General features: G+C 45.7%; 1 protein-coding gene across 3 annotated transcripts in view; it reads right to left on the bottom strand.

Moving 5' to 3' along the window:
* IQCJ (IQ motif containing J) overlaps positions 1-12,576 on the bottom strand; it is a 58,574-nt gene extending 45,998 nt beyond the window's left edge. Inside the window, exons 1-2 of one of the 3 annotated variants that reach the window (XR_011099412.1) lie at positions 12,282-12,576; positions 7,268-7,830 (exon numbers count right to left, since the gene is read on the bottom strand). Coding sequence is in view for 2 of the 3 variants with exons in the window: in XM_068692247.1 (XP_068548348.1) it covers positions 12,282-12,401 (120 nt within the window). In the remaining variant the exon portion in view is untranslated. Of the gene's footprint in view, positions 1-7,267; positions 7,831-12,281 lie in introns of those variants that run through there. The other 2 variants (XM_068692247.1, XM_068692248.1) reach the window with 2 other exon arrangements.
* Between the last annotated feature and the right edge of the window lie 324 nt (positions 12,577-12,900).

Raw genomic sequence — 12,900 nt, 5'->3', positions numbered from 1 at the left:
CTGATTTAATGGCCCATTTTGGCTCCTCCGTACAAACCACATCACGTTAGCCTGGTTCCACCAACGCCATTTTATCACTGCTCACAGCTTTCCTGAGCACTGGTTTAGGTTACGTCTGCGTTCACTTACCTGACATACCTCTAAATGAAGTATCCTCTACGTCCAATTAACTCTGTCTTTCTTACAGAGATGTAGAAGGGACCTCATCATTGCTCCTGCCCAGCAGGTCTCTCCCCTAGCATTGCTTTGAAGAATCCAACCATACCAAGAGAAAACGTCCCCACATGTAACCTCTGCCGGATTCAGAGGCAGCAGGGCCCACCTCATCTGTCCCCCAGCCAAAGCCCGGTTAAACTCCTGACAGCGTTGTTCTGTGAGAAACGTGAACATTATGTCCGGCCGTGCAAACCTGTTGCACAGGAGCATATTTGAACTTGGATAAAAACATATGAAGCTGCCTTCAGGTGGGCACTGAGCCCTTAGGGGCTCTCAGACAAGGCCAGGAGATGATGGTGGTGGTGGGCAGCATCAGGCAGGGCCCCGGGGATGCACTGCTCTGCTCCACTGCCACACACACCGCTGCCAGCTACAGCCCAAGCTCTCCACATGTTGAATGCTGCTTTTACAGGGAAGTGTAGGCTCTGCTGCAGGTCTGTGTGGCAGCTACAGGCATTTTGAAACAATACGACGTCACCTTCAGAGAGCACACCAACAAACAGTGCCTTTTGTTTCCCTTGGCATCGAGGGAAATTGCTGCAAGTACACACACATTTTCCTTGAATTTGGCCACAGTTCTGTGTTTCAGGTCCACACAAACTTTTAAACACAAAGAGAGGATCTAACCCATGGGTTTATAGATTGTCCCCTGGGACTTACTAAGGTTACATGAATCCATGAACCACAGAAGTAAGAACCCGCAGGACCCTTAAGTGACATAAGCCTGGAGTTTTAGGAGGGTAGGGCTTTAAAACAAGTGAGGGTCACATATAACATCTGTACTTTAAAATGCATAGTGCAAGCAGGCAAAAAAAGTATTTGGCACCATATTTGAGGCTTTACAGTGTTGCTTTGTGAACATCAAGTGAATTCCAGCATCTTGCTACTAAGGTAAATTATTTATGTACTTTTGTCATTTGTAAGACTGCCTATAGAGCTCATCAAGCCTATCAAAAGGCTGAAAAACTTGAAGCAGGCAATAAAGGGAATCAAAATATATTCAGCTTCAGGTAAATTAGATATTCCTAATGCATTCTTTTTTCCTGTGCAATTTGGCAAATTAGTTTACATTGTCTGACAAGTTGTCCTGGAAAACATAAAAGCTCAGATTAATTTTAGCTTTGTAGGGATTATAATTCAATATTTGCTTATTTACATCCACCCACACTAGAGCTAAGAGCCATATCTTCTGTGCCATGTCAGATACATCAATACGAACATGCTAAACCTCCTCCTCCTCCTCCTTTCCCACTGAATTACGAGGAGCAGAGGATGCCACGCGGGGAGGTGGCCCCCAGGCAGGATGCAGCCTCACCTGCTGCCTCCGGGCCCCGCGATGAAATGCCTGTGCTACTACCCACAGGCAGCTTTAACTCCGATGGGTTGTCTCAGAAATCTCTCCATCTACTATCTCTCTGCAGAGTTAATAGCACCTTGTTTTATTTGTTACCCTGTGGTGTTTACATGTATTCGTTTCCATGCATTGCATTCTGATGGATAGCTTTTTAATGATGCATACAACATTTAAGTGGTCTGCTTGTAGAGAGGAGAAAATGAAAAAGCCTCATGGGCTATTTCTGCATTGTAGTGAAATGATGTATAGTTTTGCACCAGGTGTAAGCCGGTCTTGGGGGAAGTATTGCTAAAGGAAGAAAACCAGAATCTGATCTAAAAAGAGCTCTGATGCTAAATGCATAAACTAGCCCCCTTGAAATAAATCTTTGCCTATTACAACTACTGTCTTAGGAATGCCAAAAAAAAAAAAAAATCAATCAAAGATTAATTACTTCATTTCTTTGACCACTGTCATAGCCAGGATTGGTCCGCGCAGCGTTTCCTGGATGACTTCATACGAATCCAGCAGTCTGTCTGTACTGCACACGGCAAAATCCGTGAGGTTTTACATGTTGACAAACAGCTGAACTCTGGGCTACAGGAGCCCTACATTGATCTGCTTACTATTCCAGGGCTCGTAGTTAGAATAGCTGAAATGCCTGCTGAATACCGAGGCTTAAAAGCCCTGTAGGGTTACCCCATGAACCATAGCCACATTTTTTTCCAATAATTGCAGAGCAAAAATAAAAGGGCAGTTAAACCTAGAGGAATTCTGCAACAGCAGCATGACCACTGCCCTCCAAAACCCCCGGCATTTTTCCGAGCACCGTTATAAATCGTTATCACATGAAGATGATGCTCTCATTTCTGAGCTTACAACATAATACAGTCTTAAATTTCAGTTTCCCTCATAAACTTACTGCAGCTCCGTGCACGTTATGAACTGCATCTGCTAATCTGTATTTGTGCAAGCCACCTTATCTAAAGGAAAAAGTGCTGCTTGATTTAAGATTCCTCGAGGAAATCTGTCTGTACATCTCCGGCTGGCAAGTAAAACAAACAGCATCCATGTCCCAGTAGGCATCCGCCACCCCCCGACATCGCTTCATTTAATTAGTTCTAAGGAAACTCGTCTATGCGAAAGCTCACAAAGCTGCACAAGAGAAATGCTTCGGTATTTATTTAGAAAATGAAATACATTACCAGACGCATTGTGAAGTTTCTGAGTCACCTGCAGGGAAATGAGAGAGAAATCTGACGTTCACGCAGTACTCCCGACTGTAGCAGCGCCCAGGCTGGCTTGTACAGAATAGCAGACGAGAGCGAAGCTGCAAACCTTGGAGTTGAGCTCACTCTATAGGCATCAGAAAACCTCAAAGAAAAAAAAAAAAAAAGAGCCAGAGCGCGAGCAAGCGAGCAGCCCACAGACAGCGAGATGAGAAACTTCTGGCAACTCTCCAGCGCAGGAATGAATTCGCTGTCATTCAGAGACGTATAGCCATGGAAATGAAGGGAAACTCGGATTTACAGATGGGTCTGGATCCTGCTCTAATCGTTCTGCAAAGATGTGCAGGTTGCAGCTCAGCTCGTTTTATAGTGCTCATCCAGGAACAATGCTGGATCAGGAATTAACCAGCATGCTAGGTGCACGTGCACACACAAATATATATAATATATACATATTATATATTATATATCTACAAGCCAGGATGCCAGCACAAACTTCAAACAGGCAATTCCGTCAGCTATTTGCTGTGAAGGTGATTACATCTGGCACAGAGGTAACTCAAATTCCTTTTCTGTCTCCAGGTGGATTCACAGTGGTTCATAGTGCTGTTTAGGCACTGAAGCAAATTTGTTTTCAGGGTTTTCAGTAGTACCAGGAAGCTAAAATCCATTTTATAAAGATAATTCACATGTTTTCAAGCACATGGCAAAAAGTGTCAGCACATTGAAACTGAGCTTGTCCAAATATTTATGCTTTTTAAGCCAATAAAACCAGAACACCCAAGTCCATAGCTGAAATAACAAGAAATGCTGCTAGTCACAAGTTTTTCATACACAAGTCAGAAGACTCCATAAGACAGAGGTAACCAAGATCACCTGATGTGAACATCTGGACCTGTAGAAAATGTAAAAAACTGTATTATTCATGAAAATGGGTAAGTTTGGTGTTTCTCTCTGAACCCCAGCCTCTGAACGTCTCAGGAATGCACAGCCTGCTGTGTTTAGAGATTTTGCAGGCATGTATGCAAAATGAATGTCAACTCATAAAAAAATTGTAAATAAACACTTCCTTGGCATGAAAAGGGAAAAGAGGCGCCACGCAGTGTGGGTTAAACTGCATAGCCAAATTCAGCTTCTTTTATTCCCTGCACTGATAATGCACTAATTTAAAATCTGGTTACAAGTTCAGACAGTGTCTTGGTAAATATAGCTACTAATAATTACAGCTCTCAAAATTAGAAGTAAGGTTCCTGTAGATTTGGATTGCCTTTAATTTAGCTAACAAAGAAGAGTAAGAAGTCAAGCTAGGCTAAATAACTGGAGGGATTCTCTATTGCTTGTTTTCTTCCTATTAATAAATCAGTCCTCTGTGGGAAGAAAATCAAACAGTAACAAACAAACATGAATTCATTAGTGACACAGAAGGCAGTAGCGAGGAAAACAGAAGATCTCAAAGACAAAGAGCAAAGTATTTGCCTCCTATTTTTGGATACACAGAAGCAGCGACATCCTTCATGTCAGTGTGGTGCGACGTTGGGCTCATCTCTGCCAGATAAGCTCCCCCAAAGCTTGCTGTCTGGCTTGCGTTGCCCATGGGCACTTTTCCCCAGGGAATAAGGGCGCTTCTGCGGGTGGATAGGCTGGTGCTAATAGCATCATTAGCCTAACGAGGTAGGGATGATCAGGCATTTCAGAATGTGAAGCACTTGGTCCAGCCACGTGGCCAAAGCGGTGATTTGGACAGTCCATGTACCACCACGGCCAGTTTGGTGCTGGGTGCTCTGTCTAAAACCATTGGCAAATTCCACTTTGAAGATGGGTCTCGTGGGTTTTTCTACGCAGTGCAGGAAATGAGTACGGAGCATCGATGGGAGGAAGGGATGGCTGAAACCTGGGAAACGTTGCACCTCCAGCTCCCATCAGAGCACAGGGCAGAGCTGAGAGAGGGTAGCTGGGCTGTCTGCTCCCCTGGGCACAGGCATGTGGGTACCTTGCAGATGCTGGGAGTAAAGCAGGACTTTCAGCCCTGATTGATTTGCACCACTCTAACGACCAACACGACAACCGAGGAGCCAGCGCCACCATCTGCAAGTAACCTCAGCCAAAACTAAGACAAAGCATCAGGGCTGCAAAGATGGATGAAAGCTCTGATTGCACAGAGGAAGCGGTGCCTGGGAGACCCGGGAAGGGAAGGATCATACATCTTATTTTGCCAGCTCCCTGCCTCTGCAGATGCCTTGTGCTGCCGTGGCACAGCGAGGCCCCACGAGGCCTTTCCACACGCAGTGCCTGATGCGCACTGACCTCCAGCCCTGCTAACCCAGCACCGCCTCGCGACGAGCAGGAGGAAGAAATATTTTGCAAATATCCTGTCCTCAGCACTGCTCCCTGTTGCAGTGTTTGTGCATTAGCACGCCTAGTTCTGACAACTATTTTGGTGTGTGAAAGGAAACACGGACTTTTCCGATGGGGAGGATGCTGAAGCTGTCACAACCCATCAGGGCTGCACACTCCGTGGTGTTGTGCCAGCAGAGAGGTGTGGGTGCATTAACTACACAAGCGATTTTCATGATCTGGAGTCTGTATGAATTACATATAGCACTGAAAGTCTGAAATGTGTAACGTGTTTTATATATATATATATATATATATATATATATATATATATATTAATTTCTCCTTTGTCTCCATGGGACCAAAGAGAGATCATTACCAATAGATAATGAAAGTTGCCAGGCTGATGAAGCATGTTTTGCTCCAAACTAATGCCATGTGAGTATTATTTTTTGTTGTTTCTGTTGTATTTGCTGCCTGGCAGTGCGCTGTGCACATTGCTTATCTTTGCCGGTGTCCCCCCACAACCACACCACCCCAGCTCACAGCTCCAGCACGTCATTTAGCTGGACACACAATTATTTTCCTCACAGCAAAGACAGAACTCAAAGCACCTTGGACTCAAACTGCGTTAAGGTCTGTGTTACACATTCTTCATGTGAGATTTCTTCCCTGGGCTTTGGATTTCTGCCCCCAGACCCTTCACGAAGTGCCCTTCCTTCCCTCACAGCCGACTGACAGCCTCCACCTCCCCGCTCCGAGCAGTCTCACTAATGACTAAAGCAGAGAGCAATATCACTGAGAGAAACAAGGAAAATGTCTTTTGCACTTCTCCCATGCTGTCAAAAACTGGGCAAGACAGCTTTGCCTAGCATTATGCACTCTGTCACAAGGATTTGCATTTCACCAGTTTCCTGAGCTTTTGTTCATAATCACCTTTCTGCGTTTTGAAACAGAAACAAAAAAATAAAAACAATTCAGAAGAAGAAAGAAAGAACAAAGTAGTTCCTCCTCACGTGCCAGTACATGGACAGAGAAGGCAAGTGACTTCCTCATGGCCCCACCATGACAAACCTGGGCAACTGGGGCTCCGTGTGGAAGTGAGCTTGTCCCTGGGCCCCAGCCCCAAACATCTTTAGGCACCTGATGTCGCCTGTTGCTTCTCCTTCCACCCATGAGACCTGAACTGGGCAAAACACAGCTACACGGCACCCACGGTGGCAACTTGTACAAAATCTTTCCCAGACACGATTGCAGAGGAAAGGATAAGAGGACTTTCTTCTTCTCAAAGGAAAGAAGCTTTGGGTGCCTTCAAATAATTAATAAGCTGAATTGCTCTATCTGTAAGATAGTAATACCTCAATAGAAAAAAAGATCTGATTTTTATTATCCAATTTTTATCAGATATTAAAGTTAACTGCCAGTTCATATAGGTTAAAGAAGGCTAGGTACGATCAGGGAAGGAGGACCTCTTTGTATGAAGATACCAGGTCCATCAGAGGCAGAACCTGCTCCCTTCCCTCTTCCTGGCATCCCTGTCCCCTGTAAATCCCAAGGGACCACCGTGTGCCCACAGTCTCTAGGCCTCGGGCAGGAGCTGGACACATCTCACCCCGCTTTGCTGGGCCACCCACAGGATCTACAGCTCCTCCTGGGCCCCTGGTTCCCTGCTGGTGAATGGGGACCTGTGGGGTCCGTCCCTGCCACCAGAAAGCAGGAGGAGAGTGGACTCGTGTCCCGTGTCGATGCGTCTCCCCAAGGCTGTAAGGCTACGTGGGGAATTGCTCCATGGTTTTAGCCAGCACAGGACCTAACAAGCAGACTTTCAATGTAATCTGGTTTTAAAAGCCTTGAAAGGCTGGCTAAAATGTGCTTATTGTGTACTAAAGAAAACGTATCCTATAAATAGCATATTAATCTTTTATGGAGATCAGCTATGGCTGGAGATTTTCAGCTACACACTCCTAGAATGCCAATGGAAAAGAAGAGCAAAGCTGGCTCTGTCCGCTCCAATCCCATCCCTCTGGGGAGCTAATTAGCCAGGAAGCACTTGCTGAAAATTTTCAGCAATCTCTTATTACCGTATCTGTTTGTGATTTCAACTCCTGGATAACACAGCCAAACAAAAGCTACTGGACGGCTCCAACAGCCTTCATCAGGTTTCAAGGAACAGGCTTTAATATAGTTAAAAATGCAATTACTGAACTGCCTCTCTAATTCAAATATTTTGCTAAGCAGAAGTTCTCTCATCCCGCCCGCGCTCAGTCGCTTCCAGACATATTTATCCAACAAAAAGGGCCCTGCATCTGGCTCGCTTTGGCAGCACCACACCGGGGGATCGGTCTGAATCTGCAATTCCTTTCAGAACTGCAGGTTTCATTTTAAGCCTGGAGAATGTGGATTCCTAGAGTGCACAGAGACCCACAGAAGACACCGGTGTCATCGTGGCACATCATCATTTCCTGGTGTTACGCATGGGTTTCCATGCCCTCTTCTGTTACCGCACCATCCAGCTTTGCTTCTCGGAGACATCCCCGGGGTCAGGCATTCATTTCAGCAGACAGGAGGAGGATGTTTGAGGAAGGTGCTGCTCTGGCAGCCATGGGGATCACCCTTTGTCCTGGGGCACATGCAGTGAAACTCCTCTTCTGGTATGCAGAGCCCCAACTCTCCTACTCGTTGCTTTCAAACCCTAGGTTTTGCCTCAGGTTGCCTTGCCTGGATGAAAAAAGGTTTCTCCTGTGTCATGTATGAATGCATGAAATAGAAGTATTGTGTATTTGAATAAGCTTTTATGATTAAACGGTTAATTTGAAATGAAACAATTTCACATAGAAACACCTGGCAAATACAGGTTTTGGAGAGGGGAGTACCTGGAAAGGACTTTGCGTGCTCCCATCTCCATCATCAGCTACCTTCAGTGCCTGCATTTTGGTGGCATGAAATCCCCCTCCATCCTCCCTTCAGCTTACTGAACCCCAATGTTCTGAAAGACTCTCTTGCCTAAAGCAGGAAGGGGCATTATTTTCTGAAAAACCACAGCTGGTAACACAGAGCTAGAATTTAGTTTCTAAAAGCAAAGGTAAGCAGCTCCAGCCCTAATTTGCAGCTCCCCGTGGCTCGGTTTGGGAGCTCGGGCTGATTGATGCACACGTAAAGATTTACAATGCAAAGCAAAGAATTACCGATTAAAAGGAATCCACAGCATTTCAGGACCTTAATGAGTTGCTGGAGAAAATTAATTTCCATCTGTAATATATGCAGAGACTATGAGGAAATCTTAGAATTTAATTAATCACAGCATTAAAAAGTTATTGGATATAATTGTAAGTAAATACTGCTTAATTATTCTTCTAACACCACAACTAATTTAGAAGTCATTTCCCATGGCACTATTGCTGGTTCAGTTTGCTACGTATTTGTTGGTTCAACCACAGTTTAACCAATTTTTGAAATAATGGTACTTTTTCAACATCTCCATTGCAAAACCAACACATTTGTAGCACAAAAGCCCCTTGCAGCCTCAGGGCAGTATGGTGCAAAGCCCAGCCTGGCTAGGAAAAGCAGCAGAAATAATAGAGTCGCAGTAATTTCTCTTTAAAGTCAGCACTGTCATTCCCATCTCTTTTATTAGTGGCCATTTATAATTAAGTCGCCTGCCCAGGACCCATTTCAGTGACGCTTCCATCCCTCCGATTTGCTTGTGAATCCTGCTCTATCTAAAGCTTTACGGTGCTCTTTCATTTGAGAGGCTTCTCAGAGCAGCGCGTAACGCTACATTGAGTGAGCGATGCGTTTTACAAGCTCATTTATCTCAAAAATATTTATTTTGAAAGCCCTTGCACTGTGCAAGGAAACAAGTGGAAGCGCTCTGCAAGCATTTGTCTTCCCGCCGGCCGCTCGGCGAGATGCCCTTGCTCGTTTTAAGTGCCATCCCTGCTGATTCCCACAGAGCTTACATCAAATCCAGACACTGCATTTGTCAGTCCCAAGAATGAATGGAAGACTTCAAAATGCCCTCCTGGTTCCTACTGACACCGGTTAAATTCTCTAAAATGCCTGCACCAGGCCCTTGCAAGGGAACCTGAAGCCTCAAGCCCATAGGCAGCAGCCACTGGAGCATTACTGGAGGGCTTCTGGCTGCTGCTGGGACACAAAACCCTTAAATAACTGAGAGTAGACATCTCTGTACACTTCTGTAACTATCCTGCATGAGGAACACCAGCCCATCAGCTCTATTGCTATAGCACTCTGAACTAAGTCCACCATCCTTGCTGAATTTTGAGCCAAAATCGATCTGGAAAAAAAATAATTGTCTTACTTTGGTACTAAAACTTCATGCTGGAGAGCAAACAGCCAACAGAGGTCACGGTGCTGACTGTATTTATTAGCCCCTCCTCGAAGAGCCCCCAGGTGCCCTTCCCTGCGGCTGGGAGCAGCCCCCCCTCTGCCTCACATCTTCTGGTGGCTTCACTCCTGTTAATTATGGTTTTTAATTAGTTGTTAGCGGTGCCTGGGGAATAAGATAAGCGGTCTCTCCTGATTTATAAAATTTAAAAGATTGCATCGGTCTAAACAACATAAAACCTTAGCTCGCCACTAATTGCCCTGCCTGGAGCAGCTCCGGGATGCTGCAGCCCTGCAGCAGGGAGCTCCACTGCTTTTAGCAGCGAGAAACATTTCACACAGAATCCATGGGACTTCACAGGACTGTGTGATGTCCCAGCAAGCCTCCAGATTTAAACAATTTAACTTTCAGAGCCCTTGGCCTGAAGAGAGATAGTCTTATTTGTATTGAATTATTATTATTTTTTTTTTTTTTTTTTGAAACGAACTTTGCTGAAAGAAAGGCTTCTCTGATAAAGGACACCAACCACTATATAAATATAAATTACCCAGTTTTAAACGCTGTCTTTCAGCTCAAAGAAATGCCACGACTGCTGGGCAATTCCCCGGGGTGAGGCCAGGCACACAGCGTGCGGGCTGACACACAATAGCTGCCTCGCTGGTGAGGAGTGAAGGGCCATTTGTGGGATTTCAGCACGCGGGAAGACTAACATGTCTATTAAAAGAAAAATGTGAACTCCGGGTCTCTCATCAGGGACTCATTTAAATGCAATTTTGCTAAATTAGCTGCACTAAGGAGCCAGTGGAGGAAGGCTAACTGTAAACCCAGATAAAATAGCACTTCTTTGATAATAGCAATCCATATTAAAGGACTCCAGTGGATAACAGGTCATTAATTGGTAAACATTTTTTTAACCCAGTGTATCCTAAAACAAGCCCAGAACTCAGCACCTGGTTCTGCATCTGGCAAACTGAGGATTTCCCATATTTCAGTGAGGAATTCTGAATGCATCGCGTGTATTTAGACATGCAGGGAAAGAGCTTGGGCCCCGTTTGACCTCAAACACTCGTGAGACTTCCCAATAGGGGATTGGGAAGGGGGAAGAATGCCTGGACAAGGGGATATGAGGCAGCACAGGGTTACCAAACAATAGGCACAATACTTATTTGTGATGAATTGTCGGTTCCATAGAGGTGTCTGTCAGATTTTGGCAAGGCGTTCACTACATGGTGAGCCAGGTAAATGGGAGAGCAGGGAAAAGGGCTGCTGTGTGCAGTCCAGCCTTGCTCAATACTTGTTAAGGCTAGGTGGGATGGAAACCTTTTTTCTCAGAATCCTTACCAAAGATGATAATTTGCCGTGCTCCACCTGTTTGTGGAGCACCAGACCTGGAAGCCTTCCCTGTCGAGCAGCCCTCGGGCCTACAGCGATGGTTATCAGCAACTGCATACCCCTAGTGCCTCCAAAATGATCACAGTGTATGAGGAGCAACTGGTGGTGAGACTGTCTGATCCACAACGCTGCCATGGGAAGTCCCCTGTGAGCCACCCAGAGGGGGTCTCAGGGGAGAAGGAGCTGGTGCTGGCACCATGAGATGCTCAGAGATGCTTTGGGAAGCACAGCCAGCCCTTACAACAAAAGTGATATGCCCTAATGCCCACCTGAATATAATTATTTTAATTGGCTTACACTCCAGAATGCTGGCACAACATCCATAATTAACGGCAAGCGTAAGGAGGAACTCTCCACGGGATGTCAAACCATCAGCGCCAGTGGAGCGAGCAGGGAAGTGGAGCTGTCCCATGGTGACCCCGGCAGGGTCCTGGAGGCTGAGGACAGAGCCCACTACACTGGGTAGGCAGCTTCCCTTCACCAAGAGCTGAAGCTGGAAGCAGGACCTCTCCCAGGCACAGAAAGCACCCACCCCACTCCCACTGCCCCCATATTTTTATGGGGAAGTGCAGCAGGTCCAGGCCCTTCACGTGGCAGCCGTGCTAGGCTCTAAAACCAGACCTCCACATTTCCTCACTGCTGTGCATCTCAATTATACATGAAACCTATTGGATTTCACTCTGAAGAGGACATTTCCTCTAATTTCCTAAAAACATTCCTCTCATTACTTTTTGAAATTTAGACGGCAACACTTGAAGACAAAAAAGTTTTTGTCAAAGCACCAGGCAGCTATTAATGATAATCATAAAAGATTAAGTTTTCAACATAATTAGCCAGTGACAGGTCAATAAAATCCCTAGGCCAGATGGCTTCTTAACTCAGTTTTCAAAGAAATTTGGTAATTATAGGAACCACCCTCAGAGATACTCAACTTTTCTTTTTAATGAAATCACATAATGCCGGATTATGCAAGAAAGCCCAAGATGAGTTTCAGCAAACCGCACAAAGACCTCTGCACCAGCCATTTCTGCGCACCTCTTCACACCCCTCACCCCTGCAAGAGGCTCTCCTTTATCTAAGGCTGGAATCAATATGTTAATCCATATAGATCAGCCTGGATTAGCGCGAGAGACAGCTTTCACATCACAGCACCGATGGTTTTTCCTAGAGGCAGTCTGTTACTACACGCTACGTGACGGGCTAAAAAATAAATCATCATTTCAGCACGCAGGTATTCTGCTCTGCACCTGCCTCAGGACGCAGGTATTTTGCTGCCCTCCTCTAGCCCCATGAGGTTGGGGTCCTGCAGCGTATGGCAGAGCACAAACCATGGCGCCAGCCCCTTCCCCATCCTTCCCCCCTTAACCCCATACCCTGAGCAGTGCAAGTCCAGAGGTGTTAAGTCAAAAACCCAAAGAGCTCAGAGCACCTCGACCAAGGTGTTCATGAAGGTCTCATCCTTGTTCTCCTCCATCAAAGCCCAGGGCCGCAGCCTCACAAGGTGCAGGTGAGGCTCACCACCGTGCTTACTATTTACTAATGAGTTCATTAATAAAATCAGAGCGAAGCCAAACCTAATGCATGACACCTTGTGTTATGGAGTAACAGGTGTGCAAACTTTGGATTCATTATAGTTTGTGTGAATTAAATGTCACCTGGGGAAAGCTCACCCTACCAGTTCTAATTTAGAAAAATACTGATGTTTTTTTTGAGCCATGATAACATCTTTTCTGATTCAATTTCAATGCCGTGTTTGGGGAAAAGCCACCACCTCCACCGCCATCTGCAGCAAGCCACACTCAGCATCTGCTCCTGGGCACACCAGGGAAAATGACACAGTGGGGAACAGGAGCTCCCAGCAGGACACTTCAACCACAGCAGCAGATAGCTACAGGCCCCCAGAGAAGCCCCTAATTAATCCTATTGCTATTTGAGATGGTAATAACCCCCATCAGTAGTTAAAGCTGGTAGCCCAAAACACAAGTGTGCCGTTGCACATCATGTGGGCAGGGTATGGGGCTGTGCAGCCAGGCTGAGCTTGCAGACCC

Source organism: Anas acuta, chromosome 9, assembly GCF_963932015.1.
Source record: "Anas acuta chromosome 9, bAnaAcu1.1, whole genome shotgun sequence".
Classification (NCBI taxonomy): Eukaryota; Metazoa; Chordata; class Aves; order Anseriformes; family Anatidae; genus Anas; species Anas acuta.
Note: the sequence above shows the minus strand (reverse complement) of the source record. Positions and strands in the feature narration are given on the sequence as shown.